Below are 27,959 nucleotides of genomic sequence, written 5' to 3'. Positions count from 1 at the left end.
AATTTATTATATTTATAGCCAATGACAGTGCAGTGCGACGTTTCGGTCAATACCATGACCTTCCTCAGGCACTATAGAATTCACAAACATATATTATAGAAGTATAAGTTCCGTAACAGCTGGTACAGAATGTCATCAGTAACATGGAGAAAGCAAAGTAGTTGTACAGATCACAAATGTATATAAATCTTCCTAGGAAACAATATTAAGTAATTGAGTACAATAGGTACTATTTGTCATAGGTTACAAATAGTAAAAAAAAAGAAAAGAAAATAATTTCGTCACGTGGAATGCATATTACAGATATTAGAACATGCATGTATCAGTGCATAAACTACAGAAAAAAAGGCGTGAATAGCCAGGAGAGGTTGCGGATTATCAAACAGTGAATATATGCCATATATCAAATAATTTGTTACAAATATTTGCAGTGTTTAGTCATGATCTATAGAGGTAGTTAAGGAGAAAGGGGCATGCCAGGAGATATTAATACAAGAATTATTAACACAAGGATAGATAGTTGATGGATAGCAATAGATCAGGGGTCTCAAGCACGCGGCCCGCGGGCGGCATGCGGCCCCTGGAGCTGTCATCTGCGGCCCGCGGGACACAGAGCCGCTAGTATCGGCTCTGCTCCGAGACTCTGGAATTCCCTGACATCGCTGTCCACATATGAACAGCGATGTCTGGGGCTTCCCCAGAGCTGGAGTCCCGGGCAGAGCGCTAGTACAGGCTCTGCTTCGGGACTCTGTGGAATTCCCTGACATCGCTGCCCATATATGGACAGTGTGTCAGGGTCTTGACCAGAGCGGAGCAGAGCGCTGGTGTCGGCTCTGCTCCTGGACTCTGTGGCATTCCCTGACATCGCTGTCCACATATTAATAGCGATGTCTGGGGCTTCCCCAGAGCCGGAGTCCCGAGCAGAGCGCTGGTGCCGGCTCTGCTCCGGGACTCTTTGGAATTCCCTGACATCGCTGCCCATATATGGACAGTGTGTCAGGGTCTTGCCCAGAGCGGAGCAGAGCGCTGGTGTCGGCTCTGCTCCTGGACTCTGTGGAATTCCCTGACATCGCTGTCCACATATGAACAGCGATGTCTGGGGGTTCCCCAGAGCCGGAGTCCCGAGCAGAGCGCTGGTGTCGGCTCTGCTCCGGGACTCTGTGGAATTCCCTGACATCGCTGTACACATATGAACAGCGATGTCTGGGGCTTCCCCAGAGCCGGAATCCCGAGCAGAACGCTGGTGTCGGCTCTGCTCTGGGACTCTGTGGAATTCCCTGACATCGCTGTCCACATATGAACAGCGATGTCTGGGGCTTCCCCAGAGCCGGAGTCCCGGGCAGAGCGCTAGTATAGGCTCTGCTCCGGGACGCTGTGGAATTCCCTGACATATCTGCCCATATATGGACAGTGTGTCAGGGTCTTCCCCAGAGCGGAGTCCCGGGCAGAGCGCTATTATCGGCTATGCTCCGGGACTCTGGGGAGCCTCTGACATCGCTGTCCATACATCGACAATGATGTCAGGGGCTTCCCCAGAGCAGGAGTCCCAGTGATGTCAGGAGCACAGCTGGAGTCCCAGGAAGAGCCTACTAGCGCTCTGCCTGGGACTCCAGCTCTGGGGTTGCCCCTGACATCTCTGTCCATATATGGACAGTGATGTCAGGAGCAGAGTTGGAATCCCAGGCAGAGTGCCAGAAGCGGCTCTGCTCCGGGACTCCAGCTCTGGGCAAGCCCCTGACATTACTGTGGCAGCATCTGCAGAGGGCACTGTGGCAGAATGTACAGAGGGCACTGTGGCAGAATGTACAGAGGGCACTGTGGCAGCCTCTACAGAGGGCACTGTGGCAGCCTCTACAGAGGGCACTGTGGCATGATCTACAAGTGGGTGTGTGGCAGTATCTGAAGAGGACACTGGCATTATATAGGGGTGTGTTGCATTATCTACAGAGGGCACTGTGGCCTTATCTACAGAGGGCACTGTGGCCTTATCTACAGAGGGCACTGTGGCCTTATCTACAGAGGGCACTGTGGCCTTATCTACAGAGGGCACTGTGGCCTTATCTAGGGGTGTGTTGCATTATCTACAGAGGGCACTGCGGCAGCATCCACAGAGGACAATGCGGCAGCATCCACAGAGGGCACTGCGGCAGCATCCACAGAGGGCACTGCGGCACTATCTAAAAAGGGGCTGCCCAATCTTGACATGTGTGCTAACTGAGCCGCCGGACTGCATTTAGCGACACTTAAACTGGCACGTGGAGAAATATGTTTAGGTAATAAAAGGGACAGTAATGAAGAAATAGGTATATATAGAGTATAGCGTTAGTAGATAGGAGGTTAATGAACGGGCTAATGTGGAAAAGAATCATGTCAAGTAGAAAGGATACATGGTGATGAAGAATATCCTGTATGGATCCTGAGACCTTGGATGATGTTATTAAGTCTGTAATAAAATAGCAGTAATTAGTATCATTTGCATAATTATGGACTCAATGTTATGAGATGCTAAGACTACATATATATAAGTAGATCCTAAAGGTAGATAAAATCATTGATTAATATCTAACGGCGAGTATTAAATATGTTACAAGAAGCTGCTGATTTCATATTCCCTATTGCATCCCTTGCGGTGCAGTGTCTGTAGCGTGTGGATCGAGTATGCCTCTCTCCGTTTCAGTGTAAGTATTCGGTTTCCCCCTCTCCTGGGGATGGGTATGTGTTTCAGTACCTGGAAATGTAATTGAGATATATTGTATTTTTGTTCAATGAAGTGGGCAGGAAAGGGAAGGAGTGTATTGCCGCAGCGTATGGTGGATTTGTGCTGTTTAATGCGGTCACGTATTCGTTGTGTGGTTTCTCCCACATATGCTAGGCCACAGGGACATCTAATGATGTATACCACATAGTTGCTGTTGCATGTAGAGTAGTCATGGACTTGAATTCCGCGTCCTGTGTGTGGGTGGTAGATTTTGTCACCTTTAATAACATTAGAGCAATGCATGCATGACAGGCATGGGAAAGTTCCCTTTTTAGGGGTCCTAAGAAATTGCTGTCGTGAAACTATTTTGCTGGAGCCTATGTCTGCCCTTACTAATTTGTCACTTAAGTTTTGGGGTTTCTTGACACAGGGTAAAAAAGGGGATTTGAATTCATCAATAGTGGGATACGCTTCTTGAAGGAGCGACCAATGCTTACAAATAATGTGATGTATTTTGTATGAGCAGGGGTGATACGTGTGGACAAATGGAATGCGTTTGATGTTGCTGTTCGATGTTCTACGTCTCTTTGGGATTTCGGCCTGTTGTATTACTCTTTCTGGATAGCCCCTCTTTCTGAATTTATCAGACATCTCCTCTTTTCTTGTTTGTCTGTTGTCAATGTTATCCATTATTCTATTGACCCTATCGAATTGGGATTTCGGAAGGGTGGTTTTTGTGGTTAATGGGTGGCAGCTTGAGAAATGTAACAAGTTGTTTCTGTCTGTCTCTTTTACAAAGAGGTCCGTGCTCAAGGTGCCATCTTCGTTTTGGATGACTCTGGTATCAAGGAAGTTGATCGATGTCTGATTATAGTTCAGGGTGAATTGTAACTCAGACCATACCGAGTTGATGTACAGGGAAAACTCCAGTAAGGTCTCTAGTGTGCCATTCCATAGACAGAAAATGTCATCTATATAGCGTTTCCAAACAAGTACGTGGTTTTTGTAAAGATTGTTAGCGTATATGTGATGTTCCTCAAAGTATGTTATATAGCTGTTTGCGTAAGGGGGTGCCATGTTAGAGCCCATCGCTGTGCCCTGTTTTTGAATGTAGTACGAGTCCTCAAATAGGAAAAAATTCTCGCTGAGGACAATATTCAACAGATCGATGCTCAATTCAATGATGGAGGTGTTTTTCCCGTTTTTGCTCATGATTTCATGTACTGCTTTAATGCTCTTTTCATGTTTGATGGAGGTATATAAACTACACACGTCTCAAGTGACCAAAATTGTCCCTGGAGGTAAGGTGTGTATGCCTCATATAGTGTTGAGGAAAGAGTTAGTGTCGAGTAGGAAGGACGTAGTTTCCTTGATTAGAGGTGTCAGCAATCTTTCCAAAAATATTGACAGTGGAGATAATATTGAGTCAGTAGATGCAACTATTCGGCGCCCTGGGGGTTTATCTAACCTTTTGTGGATTTTGGGGAGAATATAAAAAACTGGTGTAATGGGATGTATGTTGGTAAGGTAGGTGACTGTGTCTTGGTCTATTACGTTAAGCTGTAGATATTTGTTGAGGGTAGTCCCTATCCTACGAGAAATACGATTTGTGAGGTCATGGTTAATGTGTGCATATACAGTGTCATCCTGCAATTGCCTCTGAATTTCATCAGCATAGTCACTCTTATCCATGAGGACCAGAGCTCCCTTCTTGTCAGCCGGTTTGATGACCAGTTCTTTATCCTCAATCAATGAGGTAAGGGCTTGTCTGTCCAGGTTGTCCAAATTAGACTGGCTTTTATAATAACCCAGAATAAAGTCATGATTGAAAGTGTTAATATCCTGTTGGATAAATTTAATGAAGGTCTCGAGGGGTGGGGAATTCTTGGGGGGGGGGGGGGAGAATCCAACACTTATTCCTTAACCCGAGTTCCTTAGAGGTGAGGGTGGAAGACATTGTGGAGGTTGCTCGGTCATCTGGTCTTCGGGATTCTTCCGGATTGGAAAAATAAACCCGAAGTCTAAGCATCCTGAAAAACCTATTCAGGTCCATGTCCAATTGGAACAAGTCATACCTGTACGTAGGGCAGAATGATAGCCCCTTTTCCAGGAGTTTGAGTTGGGCCGGACTTAGGGACTTGGACGAAATGTTGATGACTAGTGACGGTGCAATACTAGTCATACCTGAGATCTGGTCGTCATCGTTCTGCTTAAGTCTTCAACAACAAAATGTGTCCCCAGCGCTGTGTTTATCCTCACCATCCAATCAACGGCGATATTCTAATTAGCCATTTGTTAGCAACACTCAGCGCAGTCCGATTACCACTTCCGGTCCTACAACCACTTCCTGTCCTACAACCACTTCCGGTCCTACAACCACTTCTGGTCACGTTGCGTTCCACCTGTGCGTTCCAAGCACCACGAGGCAACACAGGTGACCCTACATCGGGACATAAATAGAAGATACTCCAGATTCCCTTGTAGCGCCGAACAGCGGTCAGCCGCCATACGAATGCGCCATCCATACAGGATCATACATTGACTAAGGTAAATCCCTGCACTATTCACATAATATCGTAGTTTTACTTTACCTATCATCTTTCTCTACACATAAGACCATAGACATTCACATACAGTAGTACTTCTCCAGACTATCCAAATAGAGTATCTATGCTAAGTACCATCTATTGCTATCCATCAACTATCTATCCTTGTGTTAATAATTCTTGTGTTAATATCTCCTGACTAAACACTGCAAATATTTGTAACAAATTATTTGATATATGGCATATATTCACTGTCTGATAATCCGCAACCTCTCCAGGCTATTCACGCCTTTTTTTCTGTAGTTTATGCGCTGATGCATGCATGTTCTAATATCTGTAGTATGCATTCCACATGATGAAATTATTTTCTTTTCTTTTTTTTTACTATTTGTAACCTATGACAAATAGTACCTATTGTACTCAATTACTTAATATTGCTTCCTAGGAAGATTTATATACATTTGTGATCTGTACAACTACTTTGCTTTCTCCATGTTACTGATGACATTCTGTACCCGCTGTTACGGAACTTATACTTATATAATATATGTTTGTGAATTCTATAGTGCCTGAGGAAGGTCATGGTATTGACCGAAACGTCGCACTGCACTGTCATTGGCTATAAATATAATAAATTATTTATCTGCAAAAGACTTTCCACTTTGGTGTGCATAGTGCTTTTTCTCCATTGGATCGGGTTGGGATCCTACTTATGCACCCACGCCTTAACCTAGTGCTATCCAAAGACTTGCTACAAACATATTCTGAAAGACATAACTTTTTTTTTTCCCATCAAAAAAGCTGTGGGAGGCCTTGTTTTTTTGAGGGACGGGCTGTAGTTTTTAATGGTATAATGTTGTGTTGACCAAAAAACAGCGATTCTGTAATTGATTTAAATTTTTTTTGGTGTTTACCGTGCGGGTAAACTAGCGTGATATTTTTTATAGTTTGGGTCGTTACAGACTCGGTGATACCACATTTGTATACTTTTTTATGTTTTCCATTTTTTTCCTATAATAAAAGACTCATTATGGGAAAAAAGGCAGTTATTGTTTTTTTAACTTGAAAGTTATTTTTTTTACATTTTTATTAACTTTTTTGTTGTCCCACTATAGGACTTGAAGCCCTTGCTATTCTAATACACTGAACTACCTATTAGGCTTCCGTACTAAGAGGCCATTGTTAGTCCTCCGTTTGCCATAGCAACCATCGTGCCAATCATTGTCATTAGCAACCATCAGGTGCGTTCTAACCACCTAGATGCAACTTTTGATCATGGCATCTGAGGGGTTAATCGGCCGGATAGGAACCTAGCTCCGGTCCTGGCCGTTACAGCAGGATTTCAGCTGTGAAAAATAGCTGACAATCACAGCGATCGCAGTCAGGGGACCGCTGTGATTGGACTCTGCCGTCTTACTGTGCTGATCAACTGTCATAAACAGTTGATGGCACAGTTCTGTCCCCCTGTCCTTTGACAGGGTGACAGTTTACATCCATGACGCACCAGTACATCCCGGTGCGTTAATGCATTGCAATGCATGACGTACCGCTACGTCCTGGTGCGTCAAGGGGGTAATTTCAGATGTCACATAGTTAAATAAGGCCCCCTGTGTGCAATCAAAATATCACATGATCTGTCACATGATGCCACTTTAAATATACTTGATCTGAAAAGCCCCTATAGTCTTAGGCTACATTCACACGAGCGTGTCCAATTTGCGCAGGGGCAAACGCAGCATATTTCTAGCAGTCCACGTCCACATGCCATCAGTGTGCGTTGCGTATGGCGCCAGTGTGCTTTCCGGGTGGCATGCATTTTTAACATCCGTGGAAGAACTTCTTTTTTTTATTTTTCTGCATTTCTTTGTAACTGATTTAGTCCGTGTGCTGTACGTGGTTTTTATGCACCTATAGATTTCAATGTGCGACAAGGTGCGCAAAAAACGCACCAATATAGGACATGCAGTGAGTTTCATACAATAGACACTCGCCTGAAAACTCACGCGTGTCTGAATAGCCCTATTTGAAATAAATGTGTCCATGTGCTATCGGTTATTTCAACGGAAATCACAGTGACGAGTATTACACTCATTTGAATGAGCCCTTAAAGGGGCTTTCCACTTTCTGACAATGGATGACCTATCCACTGGATAGGTCATCAGTATATGATCGATGCGTGACTGACACCCGGACCCAACACACTGAGCCGCCATGGATGTTTGGAACGATATTCAGTAGTTGGAGCCGAAAGCAGATGCAGCTCGGCCGCTATTCTTTGACCGAAGCCCATCTGCTTCCGGCAATATAGTCCAGTGCCCAGAGGCAGACGGAGTAGCAGATCGGTGCGGGGGCCAGGTGTCAGTGTCCTAATCGGCTTGCTGTCAGTGAATGACTGACAGATCTAATACATTACACTACATAGGTAGTGCAATGTATTAGAAAAAAAAATCTGACAGTTGGACCTTCAAGTCCCCTAGTAGGACTAAAACAAAGTGTAAAAAAAGTTGTAAAGCATAGATTAAAAGTTTCAAGTAATAAAAAACAACACAATCACCCTTTTTCCCTTATCAAGTCCTTTATTATTGAAAAAAATATATAAACCATACATATTTGGTATCACCGCGACCGTATCGGCCTGAACTATAAAAATATTATTTTATTTATTCAACATGGTGAACGGCATAAAGAAAAAAACTAAAAAACAATGCCAGAATTTCCGTTTTTTTGGTCACTTTGCCCTACAAAAATTGGAATAAAAAGTGATCAAAAAGTCACATGTATCAAAAAATGCTACCTATAAAAACTATAGCTGGTCTCACAAAACACAAGCCCTCATACAGCTCCGTTGACAAAAAAATTAAAAAGTTATGCTTCCCACAACATGGCGACAGAAAAAATACATTCTTTTTATAAAAATAATTTTATTGTGCAAAAAGTTGTTAAACATAAAAAAGCTCTATAAATTTAGTATCGCTGGAATCATATGGACCCGCAGAATAAAATCAACATGTACTTTATAACGCATGGTGAATGCTGTATAAAAAAAAATAAAAAACTATGCCAGAATTGCTATTTTTTGGTCACCTTGCCTCCCAAAAAATAGGATAAAAAGTGATCAAAAAGTCGCATGCACCCCAAAATGGTATCTGTAATAACTACATCTTGTCCCACTAAAAAGCAGCCCTCATGGTTTGGACCTGGATACTGACTGTGGCGGACGCTTAGTTCTGAGCTCCGTCTTAAGTCCTCTAAGCAACTGATTTACAGCATACTCACGGCTATTTGCTTGCTCTTCTTCGGTTGGCCTGTTCAAGGAGAAGATGATGACCAGGAAAAGGGGTAACAAGTCCGGTCCAAAACGGCTGACGGACTTCTTCTCCACCCGCAGCATGCGGAGACGGGATTCAAGATGGCGCCGGCTCCAACTCCTCCGGCGACTCCTGTGCTAGTGACAGGGACTCGGGGCCGGCTTCCCCCTCTGCCTCTCTTGGTGAGTCCTCACATGCCCCTGATTGCCCCAAGCTTACCTCTCTGGATAGTCGGGGAGAGAAGGTGCTTCCTTCTTCTGGTTCTCTCCATGAGGCCCACGCTTGTCACGCTGTCATGGCGGATGACCGACAGCAAGATATGGGGAATGATTCGCTTGCAGGCAGCCCTGCTAGACAGAGGCCTAACTTCTCTGCATTAGAGGCTGCACAGTCGTTCTCGTCTGACGGTGACCCAATCTCTAGTCTTCCCACCACGAATCAGGTGGCATCAGAAACGTTTATTAAAGGCCTTGTGATGGCGCTTAGAGGGTCCCTGCAACAGCATCTTCTAAAAATCAGTGCCAAGCTTAATAACTCCATAGAGGACCTGGGTTCCAGAGTGGACCATGTGGAAAACAAGATGGGAGATTTCACTCAGGCTCACAATGATCTGGTTGACGCACATTATGCTTTGGAAGAGGAGATGGAGGCTATGAAATTCAAAATGGCGGATACGGTGGACAGGAATAGACGGAATAATGTTACATTTCGTGGCATACCTGAATCAGTCTCACAAGCTGACCTCCAAGGATATCTCCAAAAGCTGATTAAAACACAACTGCCTGACTCTCAGCCTCAAGGTTGGATTATTGATCGAGCTCACCACTTACCTAAGCCAAAGGTTTTGCCAGCAGACATTACACGTGACGTGTTTTCCCGCATCCATTTCTTCCATGTGAAAGAAGCATTGATGTTTGCTGCTAGGAAAGCCCAGAAATTGCCTGATCCATATGGAAGAATTCATCTTTACGCGGATCTCTCACAAGCTACGCTACAGGCTAGGAGAAACGTCCTCCCTGTTACCTTATTGCTTCGCAATAACAAGATCCCGTATAAATGGGGTTTCCCTACAAAGCTTTTGATTCAGAAGGATGACCGTACACATGTCCTTCTTAAACCTGCTAATGGCATTAAATTACTGTCAGAGTGGGGTTTTCAACTGTCTGATCCACTGCTGAAACCCTTTCCCAAAGGACCAACTAGACTCTCTCCAGACTGGTCGAAGAAGGCGGATTCTCGCTGAGGTACTCTATTTTCTGCTGTGGTACATGAGGTCGAGTCTCATCTGGTCGAACTTTTGTCCCCAGAGCTTTTTACAGGATCGCAGAGTTCTTTTGGATCCTGCTGGGACCATCTTCAGGGAATGTTGTTTTTCCGATACGTATGTTTTTTTTCCCTGTTTTCTTACCCAAAGTGTGCTTCACCAAGAATACCTTTTTCTGTATTTTCCAAGATGTCAATATGGAGAGGATACTGTGTATTAATTGCTTTTCGTTGCAGCTCTATAACTTTGATTGTGGCAGTTAAGATTGTCTCGCTTAATGTTAAAGGATTGAATAGCCCATTTAAAAGGTCGTCTGCCTGGAAGGAGGCTCTGACGTCTGGTGCGGATATTATGTGTCTGCAGGAAACTCATTTTCAACAATCCCAGTGTCCTACCTTTGTGAATGCTAAATTTCCTCACATATTTATGGCTAACTCTGAACGTAAAAGGGCTGGGGTTTTGGTAGTGATTAGGAATACTCTGGATTTTAAATTTATTGATTCCTTGGTTGATGTCGGGGGGAGATTTCTTGCTCTGATATGTTCTATCAATGATACATTACTTACCTTAGTCTATATTTATGCTCCCAATGCTTCTCAGATCCGATTTCTAAACAAATCCATGCGGAAAATTCGCAAAATTCAACAAGGCCAACTTATTTTATGTGGAGATTTTAACATCATTACGGACAGAGTTCTGGATACCACTAGTAGGAGCAAGAGATCTCTCCCTACCTTATCGCCATGGGCTCAGCGGGAGAATGTTTATGATGTATTTAGATGTCATAATGTTTCATCCAGAGAATTTATATGTTATTCGTCCTGTCACCACACCTTTTCTAGGATAGACTTGTTCCTGGTGGATAAATGGTTGCTTCAGTCGGTGCTGAGAGGTGAAGTGGGAGAGATCACCTGGTCAGACCATGCCCCCATTTCCATGCAAATAGCGCTGTCGCCCTTGTCTCGTCCTTACATGTGTTGGCGAAACAATACCTTCTTAATAGCCCTTGCCCAGTATAAAGGGCGTATTTCCTCTCAATTGCAGGAATATTTTGATCTTAATGACTCCCCAGACATAGACCCCTTTATGTTGTGGAATGCCCATAAAGTGGTGATGCGCAGCCTCTTGATCCAACAGAGTTCACATTATAAAAAGAAAAAACAGGCAGATATGGACAGAGTTCTCATACAGATTAAGGCCCTGGAGTCCCAACATCAATCCTCCCCTTCAAATCACTGTGCATGACGCTTTGACTAAACTCAGACAGGAATTAAGGGAACTTCTAATAGCAGACTTTGACAAACATTTAACCTCCCTTCGCAAGACATATTACACTTCGCATAACAAAGCTAGTAAATTTATGGCGAGAAGAGTTAAACAGAAACAGCAAAAGTACAAGATACCGTTTTTGTTAGCGGAAGGCAGTGATCCAAAAATTTTGAGCCCTCAGGATATTGCAGGCAGATTTAGCCTGTTCTATTCCAAACTTTATAATTTAAAGGACGACTCTACTATACTGCATCCTACTTAAGAGGCCATAGACAATTTTCTAGATCAGATTCATCTGCCTAAAATATCTTCTCTTCAACTTGACCAGCTAAACACTCCTATACTACCTGAAGAGGTGGCCAAAGTTACTAGATTAGCCAAACCACAGAAAGCTCCAGGACCGGATGGGTTCTCCTCCGAATATTATAAATTTAATGAGTCTATTTTAGCCCCTTATCTGGCCCGTAATTTTAATGCCACAATGTCCAGAGGTAGTCTTCCTGCTGAGATGCTGCAGGCCACCATTGTGACTATTCCAAAACAGGGGAAGCCTCCTACTCTCCCGGCTAACTTTAGGCCCATATCGTTGCTAAATTGTGATTCGAAACTATTGGCCCAGCGCCTCTTGACTATACGTCCTACTGTTATTCATAATGATCAGGTGGGTTTTACTCAGGGGCGACAGGCCCCAGACGGTACCAGCCGTATTATTAATTTGATTTCTAAGGCGGAGGCTAGTCAGACGGGATACACTGGGAGTTTGCCTTTTCGACTATGAAGAGGTTTGGCTTTTCCGGTTCTATACTTGGGGCCCTTTACTCCTTGAGATATTGCTGCACTCCGTTCTCAGGCTCTAGTTGGCCCACTATTGAAAGGTATTTGATAGGAGATGTCTCTCTTCCCTCGTTACTTTTGACTCATGCGAAATTTCCTAATAGCTTGATGCCGAAATTTCCTACGGTGCAGGTTTCGTTTCAAGCGTGAAGAACGATACCCTCCTCTGCTTCTGCTCATAGGCTTTCCTTATCCGTAGATGCTCTTGAGATATTGATTCCTAATTTAAAGATGAGGGATTGGGCTACTTTGGGAATTGAGACACTAGACAACCTTTTTCGGAATGATTCTATTAAATCCTTCTCGGAATTGAGGTCGGAATTTGCAATTTCACACTCTTTTTTTAAGTACCTGCAGGCTCGACACCTCCTCCCTTCTAGGTCTCACACACAAGTTCTAATTCCCTCTAAGCTGTATGACATGATCTTCACGTCTTCCACGGGGGATTTAAAGTTAACAAGGTCTTTCTATGATATGATCTTGGGGGATGTGGTGTCTTCTAAGATTCCGCAAATGTTAAAGTGGGAAGGGGATCTGGGATCTACTTACCTTATTGATGATTGGTCTAAAGCTATTAAGTGGACGCTTAAGTCGACTATGAATTCAAATCTTCCGGAGGTTCACCACAAGCTCCTTTTAAGATGGTATTATACTCCCTCTAAGCTGTAGAAAGATCTTTCCGGCTCCTAGTCCTCTGTGCTGGCGGTGGTGTGGGGGCGTGAGTTCCTTATATCACATTTTCTGGGATTGTCCTGTTATTGCTCCATTATGGGTTTCAGTCTTTGATCTCTTCTCTAGATTATTGGGTATTGCGTTTGTACCAAACGCGGCTATGGCCCTTCTGTCCTTAACTATGGTAGCGGTTTTGCCGGCTCACAGAGCTCTAGTCTGCCATATTTGCCTTTCGGTTAAACTTTGGTGGCTAAAAAATGGAAGTCTGACATGGCTCCTTTGTGGGAGGTTATTGATAGCGTTTCGTCACATTGTGTGTATGAGAGACTTTTTGCACTCCGACAGAACAGGATGGGTAGTTTTAAAGCCCAATGGCACATGTGGACTGATATGTTGCCTTGTTGAAGTCACATGCTTGGGATTTTGGCTTTTGTTATTATTGTCATTGTTATTTTCTTTGTAACATGCTATTGTACGGATATTTCCTTGGTGTTTATCCTTGTTTCCTTCCCTTCCCTCCCTACCTCCCCCCCAGTGATTTTCATTTTGAATACCTTCATTGTCCTTGATTGCAATGTTTTGTACTTTTCTAAGTGTACACTTTTTCTATTTTTGTAAATCGTTGGACTTATTTGATAAATAATTTAAAAAACTAATGATTTGAAAAAAAAGCAGCCCTCATAACACTCCATCTATGAAAAAATAAAATTAGTTAAAGGAACAGTGTCATCACAAATAATTTTTTTATATGTTAAAGATGTTAGTGCTTTAATAAAAACGTTTATATTCATTTGTGTGTTTGTGTTTTACTGTTTCTTATTTTTACACTTTTTCTTCCCTATGGGGGCTGCCATTTTTTGTTCCATTTCTGTGTGTGTCGATTAACGACACACACAGACATGGAGTACGGCAGCCACAGTCCCATAGGGACTGTGAACGGCTCCCGTCCCATTCACGTCCGTGTACGGCGTCTGTGTGGGAACTGCGCATGCGCCGCTCCCACACAGTCCTATTCGAAATTGGCGCCGTCCGGCGCCATTTTCCTGTGGACCGGAAGTCGCGGCCGGACAGTAATATTACTACTTCCGGTCGCGGCTTCCGGACTTGTGCACATGGAACAGCGGCAGCAAAGGGAGCGGACGGGCCGGAGGGAGCCGCGGCGGCAGGAGCAGGTAAGAGATTTCAATGTATGTTAGTGTTTGTGTGTGTTTACTACTGTATGTAAACCTACTACACTGTGGGTTACCTCAAAAAATGGCGACACACAGTGTAGGAGGTTAAACCTTTCAAACCCCTCGTTTATCCCGGCACTAGCCAGGATAAAGGAGGGGGGGATGCTGAGAGCTCACTAGAGCGAGAGCTTTTAACCCAATGTTGCAATGCTGCAATTTTGGGAACTAGCTCCATCTAGTGACCAAAAATGGGTAGTATTATAAATTAGAAAAAATTTATAATATTTCCTGACTCGCGAAAAAAATAAAAAAAATTTGAACAATGTTTAATCACCCACACACTAAATGTTTAAATTTTAAAAAAAAAACATGTTTTTAGGGCAACACCATGCCTTTAAGGCTCCAAAAAGTCAGGAAAGAAAGAATATGCAGTAGTACAGGCCCGAGGCGAACATTTCTTCTGTTTCAAGCGGCGATTTATCAAGGCCCTAAATTAGGGAACCAGGAAGGGTAGGGCCTAAACATATCTGCTGGAAGCGAGGGTGCCCGTATTATACCAGGACAACACTTTCCCAGCAAAATTCCCCAAACTGCAAAATGTGCAGAGTGTGTACTAAAAGGGGGATAAGAAAGGACTCCAATTATCAGTGCGATACTGGCCTGTGCAGCGTAACACACATCTATGGATTATTTTTTTACCCCATTATTATACCACCTGACTATGCCCCTGATATACGCAACCCAGCTTACATGTACCCCCACATTAAAAACTGAAATACAAGTAAAATTCCAAAAAGAACTACTACCAAGCAAAATCCACGCTCCAAAAGCCAAATGGCGCTGCCTCCATACTGAGCCCTACAGTGTGCCAGTAAGCAGCTGTTTACTTCCAATTATATGGCATCGTGATACCCGGGAGAACCTTTTCAACAATTTTTGGGGTGTGTGTCTCCAGTGGCACAACATATTTGCATAGTGGCATATCTAGGTAAAAATTTTAATTTTTACTTTGCACCATCCCCAGCGCATTCATTTATGGAAAAGACCTGTGTGGTGACAATGCTCACTACACCTATTAATAAATGCCTTGAGGGGTGTCGTTTCCAAAATGCGGTCACTTCTCAAAGGTTTATTTTATTATTTCACATCAGAACCTCTGCAATTGTGAACCAATACTTTGTAAGTCGCCAAATTAGGCCTCAATTTCTCATGGTATTCTTTCACTCCTGAGCCTGGTCGAATGTCCAGGCAAAAGATTAGGGCCACATGTAGGGTGTTTCTAAAACTGGGAAAGAGCATAATAATTAGAGATCTGGCTTATTATGGTGGCACTAACTGGGCACCACATATTGGCATATCTATGGAAAAATTCCCATTTTCACTCTGCAACATCGAGTGCACACTAATTTCTGAAAAACACCTGCAGGTTAACATGCTCACTACAACCCTAGGTGAATACCTTGAGGGGTGTAGTTTCCAAAATGGGATCACTTCTGGGGGGATTCCACTGTCTTGGTTCCACAGGGGCTTTGCAAATGCGACATAGCACCCAGAAACCAATCCAGCAAAATCTGCAAAAGCCAAATGGCGCTCCTTCCGTTCTGAGCTCTGCCCTGTGCCCAGGCAGCAGTTTATGACCACATATGGGGAATTGCCGTACTCGGGAGATAATACTTTACAAAAGCTGGCATTCATTTTTTCCTTTATTTGTTAAAAAAAAGGTAAAAATTTTGAGCTAAAGCTACGTCTTATTTAAGAAAAAGTATTTTTTTTATTTTCACTGCCCAATTCTAATAAAACTTATGAAAAACCTGTGGGGTCAAAATCCTCACTACACCCATAGATGAATTCCTCAAGGGGTGTAGTTTCCTAAATGGAGTCACTTTTGGGTAGTTTCCACTGTACTGGTACCTTAGGGGGCATCGCAACAGTGACGGTGTCAAGAAACCAAAGCAGAAAAATTTGTGCTTCAAAATGTAATGTCAGGGTAGGGAGACAGACAAGTGAGCCCTAATCTACCCTCCACTCAGTCCCTGCCTACTTGCAACGACCCGCCCTAGGCGACGGGGTACAACTGGGCGACGGTCCCTACACTCAATAGGTGCACGACAGACAAACAGACAAGGGTACAAAGAAGTAAACCTACAGAAAACCTCTAAAAAAGGGAAAAGCAGGGGGTCCCCAACGACTATAGAAACAACCTAGAAGCACTGAAGCACAGGGGACAAAACACCCCAATAAATGGTATTATACATATAGCAGCCACGTATTGTAAAAGAATATATATATATTTATTTATAAATAACAGTACATGGTATCACATGAAATATGATGAACATACAAACAAACACATGGAGAGCAGCAGCAAGGTAAACCGATAAGTATACCAAAGGGTTAACAGACCTGACCCAACTCAGAGTCAAATGTCCAATATCAGATAACACCAAAAAATAAAGAGATAGTTGAATATGTGTTGCACAAGTAAATAAACCAAAAAACGCTACAGAAACTGCATAATGAGTATAGGACGATAATCTGAAGATATGTAAGAAAGCCTATAGAGATAAACAGGCATAGTGATGGAAGTACGGCAGCATCTAATGCTATCCTAATGCTAAAAAAGGTAACACATACCTAAGGACATGATGGAAAGGCTGAGATGGGACACAGGAGCAAAGACGCCTCGACGTGCGTTTCGCCACGGACCGGCTTCGTCAGGAGGCTGACGATATTAAAATAAAGGGGAACTTATATAGGATAGCTAGCACTAATAATACTACACACCTGTGGATGCTGCGCAGATCAACGCTCACACCGCATGTTTGCGAGACTCCTCATCACCGGAAGCGCCAGAGTGTCCGCATGGTGATGACGCGTCCCGTCAGGTGACGCAGGACGCACATCACCAAGGAGATGCGGATAAACAAAATTTGCACCCCGGAATGAGGGAATCACAGCGCATGCGTGGAGGAGCGTACGTACACATACAAACACTAGGTGAGTGAGACATACAGGGAATTGAGGGAGCAGATGGGTATGTAAGAAGCAGCTCTATAAGGACAATGTAAGCATGGTGTCATAAAAATAACAGATACCAATTTCAATTCATGAAGGATATATAAATATATATAAAAATAATAATAATAAATAATCTATAAATATCTGATAGATCAAATTAACACAATAACAGAAGAAAAATAATATATGTTATATACATGTAATGAAAAAATATATAAATATATATCTAATATAAAAATTAATTATGCATAAAGTTTACATATAAATGACACCTACATAAACTCTGTCTAATAATAGTGAATAAAAGTGAAGACAAAATGTGAAAATAAAAATAAACAAAATAAAATAAACTGTGAGAACAACTGAATGAATAAAAAGTGCATAAACAAAAAGGTATTTAAATGAGAAAAGTGCTATTACAATAAAAAGTGAAATAAATGAAAAAATATATAATAAATATAAGTATAATGTAAAAAAAAATAGATATGTGTGCAATATACAGCCAATAAATCATTTAAATTGATAGTGCAAAAAATAATTAACAAGTATATAAAGGAAATATGGACAGAGTATACAAAATGATATCACAATAGGCATAGACATCCAAATAACATACATATAAAGACATATATATTACAAATATACACGAAAAGTAATAACATAAAATATATAAATAGATAAAAAATTTAGATAAATACAAAAAATGATAAAAAATAAAAGGTGAAGAAAAAAGTAAAAAAAAATTATAAAAAATATAACATGATAAAGAAAAAATACTAAAAATATAGAAAACAAACAATATATATATATAAAAAAATATACAACGTAATAAATTAGAATTGTATATTAGAGCTTGATTGTAGGAATCATCCACCGATGCTCAATAATTCCAGATATATAGGGTACAAAGAAGCCAGGGAAATGGGGAAGTTGCCCATGGGAACACCGTGAGCAACAAGCGAGGTGAACGAGCCGAGTCAAACCAGGAGATGAGCGAAGTACAAAAACGCAGAGCAGAAGAGTGGTCAGTAAAGCCAAGGTCAATAACAAGCAGAGGGTCAGTAGTTCAAGAAGCTGCAGCAGGGCCAGGAAACCAGCAGAGAAGAATCACAAGCAAAGGAGGAACAGGAAAGGCAGGTATAAATAGACAGAGGGTGGGAGCTAGCTCCGTCTGGCCAGGCTGTGATAGGCTCTCCCACTCCTAAGCCTGCCATCCTGGGTGGTGGAAGATGGAGTCAGTCTCACAGACATAGAAGCAGGTGCAGACTGATTACCTATGGGCGTTGACACAGAAGTTGTGTCTGGCAGATCCTTTACAGTTGCGTTATAAATGTTGGGGGGCTTTTTGTTCTTTATTCCTTGTGGACATTGTGGTTTTTTTTATTTAGCTAAAACTACATCTTATTGAAAAAAATTACAATTTTTAATTTTCACATCCAATTTCTAATAAAATCTATGAAACTCCTGTTTGGTCAAAATGGTCACTACACCCCTAGATGAATTCTTTGTGGGTTGTAGTTTCCAAAATGGAGTCTTTTTGGGGTGTTTCCTTTGTTTTGCCATCACAAGACCTCTTTAAACTTAACATGGTACCTAAAATATATTCTAATAAAAAGAAGGCCCCAAAATCCTCTAGTTGCTACTTTGCTTCTGAGGCCTGTGTTTCAGTCCATTCGCACACTAGGGCCACATATTGTACTGTATATTTATGAAAACTGCAGAATCTGGGCAATAAATATTGAGTTGCGTTTCTCTGGTAAAACCTTCTGTGTTACAGAAAAAAAATGATTAAATATGAATTTCTGCAAAAAAAATAAAATTGGTAAATTTCACCTCTACTTTGCTTTAATTCTTGTGAAACACTTAAAGGGTTAAGAAACTTTCGAAATGCAGTTTTGAATACTTTGAGGGGTGCAGTTTTTAAAATGGGGTGACCTATGGGTTTGTATTGTATAGGCCCCTCAAAGTCAGGTAAGGTTGAGAGCTTGTGATTTAGCAATATTTATTTTAATTTAAATATTAATTTTAAAGCCAGAGATTAAATTAAAGGATTCAAAGAGAGACTAGATGTGGCAGGGCACTTTGTGAGTTTGTAATAAGTATTAAGAGATCATCAGCAAAGGCTGCTACCTTATGCTCTCTGCCACCACAAAGCAAACCTTGAAATTCATCGTCTTTTCTTATTTTTTTGCAGGAGTGTCTCTATAGTGAGGACGAATAGCAAATGGGACAGTAGACATCTCTGTCTGGTTTCGTTACCTATGGAGAAATGGGACGAAAACATATTATTAACAGCAAATTTGGCAGTAGGGTGATGATATATTGTGAAAACAGCATCTATAAAATTATCAGGGAAATTAAACATTCGCAATGCCGCGCTCATAAATGACTAATTTATTCTATTAAATGTCTTCTCATAACTCAGGTCTGCTACACCTAAAATATAATTATACTGACATAAGGGTAATCTCTGGGACACTCAACTTACCCCATGTAGGATTGCAGCGGCAGCCGCAAGAGCGCTTCTTCTACGCCTGCTGCCTCTTGTCTTCCTGCTACCTCTTCTCCTCTCTTCATGGGCGAGTAGTCTGCAATGAAAGCAAGTAGATACAGTGCGTTTGGAAAGTCTTCAGACCCTTTCACTTTTTTCACATTTTGTTATGTTGAGGCCTTGAGCTAAAATAAAAAAAATCATCAAGTTTTCCCTCCATCATTCTGCACCCAATTCGCCATAATGACAAAGTGAAAACATAGTGTTAGTAATCTTTGCTAATTTGTTGAAAAGTAAACACTAAAATATTGCATTGACATAATTATTCAGACCCTTTACTCAGTACTTAGTTGAAGCACCTTTGGCAGTGATATTCGCCTCTAGTCTTCTTGGGTATTGTAACGGCTGCCGCGCCGTTCCCCGCTGCTTCCACGGCCTCTGTTCCGGTTCCTGTACCCTCCATTCCCTCATGCTCGTCCCGAGCTCCACTCACCTGATCCGGACGCTCTGCAGGCTCTGGGCTTCGTCAGGTAACTGCATCGCTCACCTTCCTCCACGGCCGTCATCCACTATGTGTGGCTGCAGCCACTAGAGGGCGCACGCGCTGACTCTTCCCTTCTTATAGCACCAGGGCATGCCAAAATCCTAAGACTTCTTATTTTAGGATCCTCCCCACTCAAATCCTTGCTTGTTCAACCAAGTTATCCCTGTGAGCTTCCCTGTACCCAGTTTCCCTGTTACCTTGCCTTCTGCCTTTGTCTGGATTTCCCGTTGTGACCTCTGCATGAACTTGTACTATGCTTGCCTGCCTTGACCTATTGCTATCCATACCCGTTACGACATCTGCTGCCTGTCCTGACTTCTGGCCTATTCATCTGACTGCTTCTAAACTCTCTGTGCCAAGCGTTGCCCTGGGTTACAAGCACCATCTCCCAGACGACACAGAGGATCCTCAAACAAACCAGTGAGAACCGTTATAGTTTGAACAAGCCATGAATGCCCTTGACAAAGCCCTGCCTGATGCAGCTGATATGGCTCAAAAACGTTCAAAACAATGAGTCCACCAAGACCAGCTTTTCCAGCTTCTGCAAAATGTGTCCACTCGTTTGAACGACTAGCGCCTCCGGCGCCTCTGATCAGCCACCCCTACCGCAAGCTCCTGTCTATAGTCCAGGACTACATTTACCTACGCCTGCCCGCTATGAGGGTAACCCCAAGACCTGCAGGGGATTTGTTAATCAAAGCACCATCCATTTTGAGGTCATGCCACATAATTTTTCCTCAGACAGGGCTAAGGTGGCCTACATCCTGTCCCTTCTTTCTGGCGAAGCGATGGCTTGGGCATCGCCCTTATGGGAGAGAAACGGCCCCATAATGTATGACAGTCAGAACTTTCTCTCCACATTCAAAAAAGGGGTTTGAAGAACTGGGTTGAGAGTCTTCAGCAGCTTCCTCTCTTCTCAAGCTCCGGGAAGGAACCTTCGCTGTAGGCCAATACGCCATTCAATTTCGCACCCTGGCTACAGAACTCCAGTGGAATAACGAGGCTTTGGTATCTACCTTCTGGGAGGGTCTGGCGGGCCGAATCAAGGATGAACTTGCTGGCCGAGACCTTCCACCATCTTTCGATGACTTGATCACTCTGGCCAATCGGATTGTTATACGTTTCCGCGAGAGGCAACAAGAATCTGCTCGGGGCAATTGGACATCACGGTTGGCACCAACCTTCCAAAGGCCTCTTCTTGCCTCACCTTCCTCTCGGTCGGATGAACCCATGCAGGTGGAGAGAACAAGACTCACACCTGAGGAGCGCCAGAATAGACGCAAGGTGAATTTATGTTTATGTTGTGGTGGAAAAACGCACTTCCTCAAGGACTGTCCAGTGAGGCCGGAAAACTCCAACGCCTAGGGCAAGTAGGAGAGGCTACCCTAGGTGGAGTACCACCCTCTCAAAAGATGACCATACCGGCAAAACTGTCCTTTCTGCGTTCAAGCCGTTCTAGATTACGGATCTGCTGGGAATTTCCTGCGCCAGTCCCTGGTAAATCGCTACCAAATCCCAGTTCAAAAACTAACCAAACCTTTGTCCATTGCTTCTGTGGATGGGAGGCTTCTACAGGAGACTATCTATCCTGTCACCGAGCCCATTTTCATGTTAACAGGGGCGCTGCACCAGGAACGTATCTCCTTCTACGTTTTAAAGAACTCTCTGAACCCTTTGCTACTGGGTCTACCGTGGTTGCAGAAGCACACTCCTGTTATTGACTGGACTGGAACTCAAATTACCCGCTGGAGTGACTTCTGTCACCAACATAGTCTACAAACTATTCGCCCATCCATGCCTCAGCCTACAGAACCTAACTCAGCAGGACTTCCTACTCCATATAAAAGCTTCACTGATGTTTTCTGTAAACAACAAGCTGAATCGCTGCCACCTCACAGGCCGTACGACTGTGCCATAGTCCTGGTTCCCAACGCCACGCCTCCCAGAGGTAGAGTCTACCCTCTGTCTTTGCCCGAAATGGAGGCCATATCTCGGTATATCCTAGAGAATCTAGACAGAGGATTCATCCGTAAGTCCTACTCTCCTGCTGGCGCAGGGTTTTTCTTTGTGGGAAAAAAAGATGGCTCCCTGCATTGATTACCGTGGGTTGAATAATATCACGTTAAAAAACAAGTACCCATTACCATTGATCTCTGAATTCTTTGACCGCTTATAGGGGGAGAGAATTTTCACCAAACTACACCTTCGTGGAGTTTATAACCTGATTCGTATCCGTGAAGGAGACTAATGGAAAACCGCGTTGAACACTCATGATGGGCATTTAGAATACCTCGTCATGCCCTTTGGACTCAGTAATGCTCCTGCGGTTTTCCAGTCATTTGTTAATTACAGTTTTCGAGATCTATTATACAGCTGTGTGGTGGTATACCTAGATGACATTTCAATCTTTTCTCCCAATATTCAGACTAATCGTGTGCATGTGCGCAAAGTGTTACCGTGTCTGCGAGAGAACTCCCTGTTTGCTAAACTAGAGAAATGCCCTTCGAGAAAACCAGCCTGCCTTTCCTGGGGTACGTAATTTCCGATCAGGGGCTTCAAATGGGTCTAGCCAAGCTGTCCTCAATTCTCAACTGGCCTCGTTCGCAGGGACTCAAAGCTGTCCAATGCCTGCTGGGATTCGCAAATTATTACCACCAGTTTATTCCTCACATCTCCTCTATGACAGCTCCTATTTCTGCACTGACCAAAAAGGGGGTTAATGCCAATGACCACGACACCACCATCTCCCAGACGGCACAGAGGATCCTCAAACAAACCGGTGAGAAGTTATGATGCCACACAGTTTGCACACCTGGATTTGGGGATTTTCTGCCATTCTTCTCAGCAGATCCTCTCAAGCTCTGTCAGGTTTTCATTAAGAATATCTCTGTACTTTGCTCCATTAATCTGTCTCTCAACCCTGACGACTCTCCCTGTCCCAGCTGCTGAAAAACGCCCCAAGAGCATGATGCTGTCACCACCATGCTTCATTGTAGGAATGTTATTGGGCATGTGATAAGCAGTGCCTGGCTTCCTCCAGACATGATGCTTAGAATTTAGACCGAAATGTTAAATCTTGGTTTAATCAGATCACGGAATCTGGTTTCTCACAGTCTGAGAGTTCGTTAGGTGATTTTTTTTGCAAATGCCAGGTGGGCTTTCACTGAGAAGAGACTTCTTTCTAGCCACTCTGCCATAAAGCCCAGATTACTGGAGTACTGCAGTGATGGTTGACCTTCTGGAATTTTCTCCAATCTGCACACAGTATCTTTGGAGCTCAGCCAGAGTGACTATTGGGTTCTTGGTCACCTTTCCGATCAAGGCCCTTCTCCCCCGATTACTTAGTTTGGTGGGGCTTACAACTCTAGAAAGAGTCCTTGTTGTTCCAAACTTTAAGAATTATGGAGGCCACTGTGCTCTTGAGAACTTTCAGTGCAGCAGATTTTTTTGTACCCTTCTCCAGATCTGTGCCTTCACACAATCCTGTCTCTGAGCTCACCAGGCAGTTGGTTCCTCCTCATGGCTTGATTTTGCTATGATATGCATTGTGTCACGATGGGTGCCTGGACCCCCTGGGCCGTACGGGATACAGGTATGGGAACACTGGGAACTGGAAAACACTAAGGGACCATTTGCAAAAACTAACATGGGTAAACACAACAACGCTCAGGCAATGAAGGAAGCCCTTCTTATAGTCCAGGGTGATCATGGGCTAATTTGATATACAATTCAGGTGCGCGCGCTGGCCCTTTAAGGCCGGGCACGAGCGTGCACGCGCACCCTATGGGACACAGCAGAGTGAAGCGGAAGTGAGCGCTTGCGTCTCCTGAGGAGGAGATGCGGGCTAGCGCTCACTGATCCATGGCTGCCGCCGTCGGGGGGTGAGTAATCCCTACGGTCCGTGGCCATGGGTGTCACACATTGTCAGCTGTGAGACCTTATATGGACAGGGGTGTCTTTCCAAATCATGTCCAATCAAATGAATTTACCACAGGTAGACTCAGATCAAGGTGTAGTAACATTTCAAAGATGATCTAGATAAATGGGAGGCCTCAGAGCTAAATTTTAAGTGTCATAGCAAAGGGTCTGAATACTTATGTACATGTGAAATTAGAGTTTTTCATTTTTAAGAAATTTGCAAAAATTTCTAACATTCTGTTTTCACTTTGTCATTATAGGGTATTGAGTGCAGAATGATGGGGAACAAGTTAATTTTTTTTTATTTTACCACAAGGCCTCAACATAATAAAATGTGAAAAAGGTGAAAGCGTCTGAAGACTTTCCAAATGCACTGTAGGTAAAGATGCTAGAGGGGGCATGCAGCAAGGTAGAGTATTGGAGCCATTCTGGATAGGAAGTACTGGGCCTGGCTGCCAGCAAATCGTGACCCCAGCCCCCTTGTTTCTTTGAATGGTGTTGAGGCCTCCCCTAGTCAGACCCCATGGTGGCGGCAGCTAAAGTTAATCAACTTGTCTACAAGATGATGGGCACTGCGGTCGCCTAAACACAGGGCATCAGGAATTTCTGGGCCCCATACAGCCAAAGAGAATGGCCCCCCTCCATTACCGGGGGTGGGCAGTGGAAAGTGTGGCGCTCACGCTATATGCAGTAACTGATTTTGTTACTGATGTCAAGTTACAGTGAACGAAACGATGAAGCAGTTCGTGACCAATTGATACCCTGGATTTTATTGAATTCAGCAAAAACATATGGCATACAATGGGATACGTCGCCTGGGGAATGGCCAGACCTCCTAAATACAGACCCCAGACCAGACCCCTTGAATACAGACCCCAGACCAGACCCACTAAACTAATAGATATCCCCTAAATCCAGACCTCCTAAATAAGACCCCCTAAATACAGACCCAGACCACCTAAATACAGACCACAGAGCAGACCACCTAAACACAGTCCCCTTAAAAAAATCCATGATCCCCTTATACTTACCTAGCAGCTCACCTCTTGGTCTTCTCTCTTTGCTGTTGTTGGACCTGCGGTCATGTGACCAGCAGGTCTCTAATCAGTAACAAGAACTGCAGACATAAGGTCATGTGACCTTTATGTCGCAGGTCCTTTACAGGACATACACAATGTCGTTTTGTTGCGGTTTTAGCCGTGATTCGTGGAAAAATCGCGGCAAAAACGCATTGTACTTGGGGCGGCCATGGGCCCCCCGGGAGCCTTGGGCCCCAGGTGGCCGACCGAAACGCCCAATGATGATCTGCCATTGTCGCTCAGCCCTAGCTATCAGCCAAAAGTTTTTTCGTCCGACAGCCATCTCCCCTGGCTGCCCCATACACATGCATGCTTGGCTTGAATGGGGAAAATGGAATAGAGGTGTCTGGCAGCGGTTTATCTCTCAGGGGAACAAAGTACCAAGCCTGCTGTGATCCAAAATACTGACACAACTGTGCCCTGACAGAGTGCAGGGGACAGCGGGCTGCATCCATACATATTAGACTGTAGTAAGGGTATAACTGGAGTCCTTTGAGCCCCAGTGCCAAATTTTGTGCCTCCATTTAGCAGTTAGTAACCCCACAAGCTCACCTTTCCCTGCTCCCAAAACGAGCTGCTGGGTCTTTTGCCTGCTGCCCAACGCATTGCAGTGAGGTCAACATGAAGTCTGCACCAGGACGACGTCCTCAGTGTCTTTCCGACCTCTAGTAGGCCACAGGACAAAAACAGCCTGTGGTTTACAAAAGTGGTGGGGCAAAGAGGCAATGGCTCTCTGCTCTACAATAGTAAGCGGCGCTCGCACATGGGTCCGGGGCTGGCTGGTTACACTCCTGTATAAGGGAACCTCCTCATTACATAATGAAGCGTTATTTTACCCACATCTACATGTTGCAGAATTTTTCTGCCCATAAATTGAACTGCGGAGCGGATTTTAAAATCTGCAACATGTAAATTTATCCTGCGTTTTCGTCTCACACTTGTATCTGACAAGTTTATAAAAAGACGCACTAAAATTTGCAGCATAAAATATGCATGTTTCTGCATCAAAATGTAAAATCTGCACCCAAAAACGCATAAAAAAATGCAGTGTTTATGCCTGTTTCCCACAGGTCGGATACGCTGCGCAAAAACTATGCAGCGTATCCAACCTAGAACCCACAGCACACTCCATCCGAAAAAAAACGCATCACGTTGTGGTGCAGTTTTTCGGGTGGAATTTACGCTGTAAAAAGCAACGCTAGAAAAAAAATTCATACTTAACCCGGCCGTAGTCATGGCGACGCGTCCCTCCGTTGATGTGCAGTCCAGCCTCTCGGGATGATGCTGCAGCCTAAAACATCAAACCAGGAGGCAGGACTGGAAGAACAGAAGATAGTGTTGCTATGACACCCGGGCGATAAGTATAAGTTGTTGTTTTTCTGAGTTGTGATTTTTTTGTGGCGGAAACACAGCAAAAGTCACAACACTTGTCTAATTGTAGCAGGTTTTACATCCCCATTAAATTCAATGGGGAAATCCCGCAACAGAAAACGCATCATAAATTAACATACTGCGGATTTAAAATCCGAAATGCAGGTCAATGTATGAACGTTTTTGCTGAATTTTTTTTCCACAGCATGAGATTTTCTACACTTTGCTGCTACCGTAAATGCTGCGGAAATCTCACACAGAATTGAGTTGTGGACAGAGTGCGTTTTCTTTTATTTATAAACTTATCAGATACAATTCTAAGACGGAAACACAAGATAAATTGACATGCTGCCGATTTTCAAATAGACATTGCAGGTCAATTTACTGTCAATCACACTGTGGTCACCAATATATGACAGGACGCAGGTTAATCCACCATTGCAGACAGTCTGCATTCTTCAGGGCCCCCCTCCATACATAACATGCTAGAACAGAGCTGCCGCGTCCAACTACCACCCTGGCAATATGTTGGTACTGACGTAACACAGCTGCCACTCTCCGCCACAACACACAGACAGCACACTGGGTAATGACTCTCAACTCACTTTCTAACCTAAAGAAACTTTCCGCTTCTGTGTTGCCCGGGCATCCACCCACCAATGAGCATCCAGCATTATCACTTGTAGGCGTGGCGTTATCGCCACTGGCCAATAAGCAGCGTTGTAGTTGATGAGCGGCTGCCGGCTAGTGTCCTCTTGTTGCGGCCTGCACTGTTTGACCCGGCTGCTGTCCCTGGCATAGTGGCTGTCAGGCGGACTGTGACATGGGAGGCAGCGGCAGCACTAGAAGAGTGTCTTTCGAGGCGGACGAGAATGATAACATCACGGTGGTTAAAGGAATCCGGGTGAGTGATGGGAGAAAACTTGACAAGGGCGTAACACATGGCACGGAGCGGTCTATGGACTGTATTATATCACACAAGCTGCCCCAGGCCTTATTTACATCCAAGCACGTATCACTGTGCATACAACATGGCACTTTACGGCTGCACCAGTATTCTTCCTTGGTGCACATACACCTGTCATGGAAATCCCACTTGTTGTTACTTTTGTGTATATTTGTGAGTGGGGAGTAGGGCAGGAATGGCAAATAATGAAACGTCTTCGCTCAATCACTGAAGGTGAAGTTCTAGGTGAACTTCTTTACTTTCCCAACTGTGACCTCTCAAGGTTGACTTGATTGACCTTGGTTGTAGAATGGTTTTCTGTACGCTGGACATTGCTTGTACAGCAACTCCATAATTACATTCATTCTGAAAACCGCTTCATGTCAGAAGGGCGAGCAACTCTCAGGAGCTGTCAGATCTGAAGTCTCCAATGTCCGGCCCCTGCCTGGCAGAATAGTAGTTTGGTGCCCTCTTTATTTATAAATACACTGCTACCTATTCCAAAACTAAAGCATGGGGTCAAGGAGACTCTGTACCCACCGCTGCAGACGCAGGTGAGCCATGTGACTCATCTTTGGCCGTTTGCTCTGTTAGAGAACACTGGGTGTCTCTATTTAGGGTTATTCGCTAGCACAGTCTTAAATGGGGTTTCCCATAATCCTTATTTATTGACTATCCACAGGATAGGTGATAAATATCTGATCGGTGGGGATCCGACTGCTGGGACCCCTGGCGATCATGAGAACGGGCTTACCTTGACGTTCCTGTGAGCCCCATAGGAAAGGATCGGTAGTGTGCGTGCTTGGCCACCGCTCCATTCATTTCTATC

At 43.8% G+C, this 27,959-nt stretch overlaps 1 protein-coding gene and 1 long non-coding RNA gene across 5 annotated transcripts in view; one reads left to right on the top strand and one right to left on the bottom strand.

Annotated features, from left to right (window-relative positions):
- On the bottom strand, nucleotides 1–26,934 carry LOC142747985 (uncharacterized). 2 transcript variants are annotated; one of them, XR_012882113.1, is made up of 5 exons: nucleotides 26,790–26,934; nucleotides 19,270–19,369; nucleotides 18,912–19,040; nucleotides 2,388–2,443; nucleotides 1–445 (listed from the first exon to the last, which is right to left on the bottom strand). It is a non-coding gene; the product is annotated as an uncharacterized LOC142747985 (long non-coding RNA). The 2 variants fall into 2 exon arrangements; XR_012882114.1 differs by lacking the exon at nucleotides 26,790–26,934 and adding an exon at nucleotides 26,724–26,787.
- Nucleotides 26,898–27,959, top strand: part of CHCHD3 (coiled-coil-helix-coiled-coil-helix domain containing 3) — a 209,727-nt gene continuing 208,665 nt past the window's right edge. Inside the window, exon 1 of one of the 3 annotated variants that reach the window (XM_075855097.1) lies at nucleotides 26,898–27,088. In XM_075855097.1, coding sequence (XP_075711212.1) covers nucleotides 27,008–27,088 — 81 coding nt within the window. In that variant the 5' untranslated portion in view covers nucleotides 26,898–27,007. The remainder of the gene's footprint in view (nucleotides 27,089–27,959) is intronic. The other 2 variants (XM_075855096.1, XM_075855095.1) reach the window with 2 other exon arrangements.

Source organism: Rhinoderma darwinii, chromosome 3 (assembly GCF_050947455.1).
Source record: "Rhinoderma darwinii isolate aRhiDar2 chromosome 3, aRhiDar2.hap1, whole genome shotgun sequence".
NCBI classification, from domain to species: Eukaryota; Metazoa; Chordata; class Amphibia; order Anura; family Rhinodermatidae; genus Rhinoderma; species Rhinoderma darwinii.
Note: the sequence above shows the minus strand (reverse complement) of the source record. Positions and strands in the feature narration are given on the sequence as shown.